The following is a 2,525-nucleotide window of genomic DNA, read 5'->3' as shown; positions in this document are numbered from 1 at the left end:
CCATTGAGGAGGGGAGCGGGTGGCGGGCGGGAGAGACGCGGGGAAAAGACGAACCACGAGCGAGTGAAGCTGATGCCAAGGAAAGAGACTGCTGCGGCGGATGTAAAGAAAAGCAGAACCGACCAGTCGGCGGCAGTGAAGAAGCCGTTCTCGGGATGATGTAGACTGATGACGACAGCGGAAAACTACCTACCTAGCTGCCAAGACTAAAATAAGAGCGGGAAAAGAGCAGGAAAACCATCCATAATATTGTAGAGGTAGTAGGTGTAAAGGCCGCGAAAGAGCGAAAACTGACGTGAGTAGAAGAGGATGAGGTGACGTAAGCTGGAATATATTGCCCGCCGGCCCCCGGCGGCGGAATTGAGGAACCTGGACAAATCTGGCTGATAAGCTGGCAACGAGCTGTGCTGGTGAGATAGGGAGGGAGGGAGGGAGACGTGTCATTGCGAAATGTGGGGCTGGGGAAACCCCTCTCCCCTTTTCGGTCAGTTCTACTTCTGGTACACTCTTGCCCTGGCAGCAGCTTCACTCGTTCACGTGGTTCGTCTTTCCCTCCCTCCCTCCCGCGGTTCCATTTCCTTGTCAACATCCATACCCATACCCACACCCACATCCACCTTCACCCACGACCACTCACTACCCCCCCCCTCCCCCCCACCACCTCAGCGACATCCGTACACTGGAAGAGGATCCCGGCGCGGCCATGGAGTTCGCCCGGTCCAAGAGCGAGGCGCGCAAGGAGGGCCTTACGGGGGTGGAGTTTGCTGATGTGGCCGGGCTGGGACCCATCCTGTCGGAGGTGGTGGAGGTGGTGGAGGTGAGGTTGCTAGTTAGTTAGACGGGTGGGTGGGGATTGGTATCGTATGTTGTCGAAAAGGAGGCACTGGTAAAGGGGCATCACTATTTGGGACGGATGAGTGCCAGGGGAGTCAAGAAGAGGGAAAACGGGAAAACAGCAGCAACAGTAACAACAGCAGCAGCAATTGCAGCAGACCCAGCAAGTCTTCTTCTTCTAAGTCAAGAAGGGAAAACAGCAGTGCCAACATCCCAAGCTGCTGCTGGGGAGTCCAAAGCCGCCATGCATGGCGGTGGCGCGCTCTTCCGTGAACTTTAGTACCGACATGGTTGTCTGTCGCTTTTGGGGGCGTCGTGAACCATCGCGTCGTCATCGCCTCCAGCGTTCACGTCCAGCGTGTTGCCGCCGAGGGGGGATTGCGGCCGGGGGTAGAAGGGAAGGGGGGGTTTGGGCAGAGGAGGGAGAGAGGGTGGGGGAAAGAAGGGGAAGGAAACAGTACGATACGGGTTGTTGTTATTACGGTTGCGTCGGAGGCGCACGGCAAGGTATATAGGGCCCACCACCGCCATGGCGTTGGGGTTTTACCCGGGGGATAGGGTAGGCGAGTGGTTCGGGGGGGGGGGGAGAGCTGAATGGCTGCCGGGTGCTAGTCCGAGCCTGTCTTTCTATTGGGCCGTGACGTACAGTTGTAGCAACTGCTGTACCGTACTGTGAAGTCTGACGTAGTGCGATCTAGTACTAAGGAGCTTATTGTACTGCTTGTACTTTGCCGTAACTTGCCGTACATGTGCAGTTCCTGAAGGACCCCCAGACCTTTTCCAAACTGGGTGCTCGTCCACCCAAGGGCATTCTGTTGGAGGGAGATCCCGGTGGGTGGTTGGGAGTTGGAGGTTGGGCGTGCTGCTGCATATGGCTGTTTGACTACTTGCCTCCCTCCCCTCTCTCTCCCTCTCCCCCTTTTTGCACGTGTGTATGTATGTCGTACATCAGGCCCCTCCGGTCACAAACCTCTTGGACTTTGGTTTATTGGGCTATGCCCTGAATGCTGTACGGCGGGTTTTCCTGCACGTCACCACTGACTCCACGTCCGCCACTTTCTGGTCCTTTGTGTGTTGCATTGGGATCACGCGATGCCCCCCCCACCATCCAGACCACCCCCACCACCCCCACCATCCAGACCATCCACACCACCCCCACCATCCAGACCATCCACACCACCCCGACCATCCAGACCATCCCCACCACCCCGACCATCCAGACCATCCACACCATCCCGACCATCCAGACCATCCACACCATCCAGACCATCCAGACCATCCACACCATCCAGACCATCCACACCATCCCCACCATCCAGACCATCCACACCACCCCCACCATCCAGACCATCCACACCATCCCCACCATCCAGACCATCCACACCATCCCGACCATCCAGACCATCCACACCATCCCGACCATCCAGACCATCCACACCATCCAGACCATCCAGACCATCCACACCATCCAGACCATCCAGACCATCCACACCATCCAGACCATCCACACCACCCCCACCATCCAGACCATCCACACCATCCCGACCATCCAGACCATCCACACCATCCTGACCATCCAGACCATCCAGACCATCCAGACCATCCAGACCATCCACACCATCCAGACCATCCAGACCATCCACACCATCCAGACCATCCAGACCATCCACACCATCCAGACCATCCAGACC

The 2,525-nt window shown here is 57.6% G+C and overlaps 1 protein-coding gene across 1 annotated transcript in view; it reads left to right on the top strand.

Annotated features, from left to right (window-relative positions):
- VOLCADRAFT_104954 (uncharacterized protein) overlaps positions 1 to 2,525 on the top strand; it is a gene marked incomplete at both ends in the record, with an annotated part of 13,962 nt that overhangs the window by 5,506 nt on the left and 5,931 nt on the right. The window contains 2 exons of the mRNA XM_002951053.1: positions 667 to 817; positions 1,590 to 1,665. Of these exons, the coding sequence (XP_002951099.1) occupies positions 667 to 817; positions 1,590 to 1,665 (227 nt within the window). The remainder of the gene's footprint in view (positions 1 to 666; positions 818 to 1,589; positions 1,666 to 2,525) is intronic.

The sequence above is a fragment of the Volvox carteri genome (assembly GCF_000143455.1).
Source record: "Volvox carteri f. nagariensis unplaced genomic scaffold VOLCAscaffold_21, whole genome shotgun sequence".
Taxonomy (NCBI): domain Eukaryota; kingdom Viridiplantae; phylum Chlorophyta; class Chlorophyceae; order Chlamydomonadales; family Volvocaceae; genus Volvox; species Volvox carteri.
This window is presented reverse-complemented; position numbering and strand designations above follow the sequence as displayed.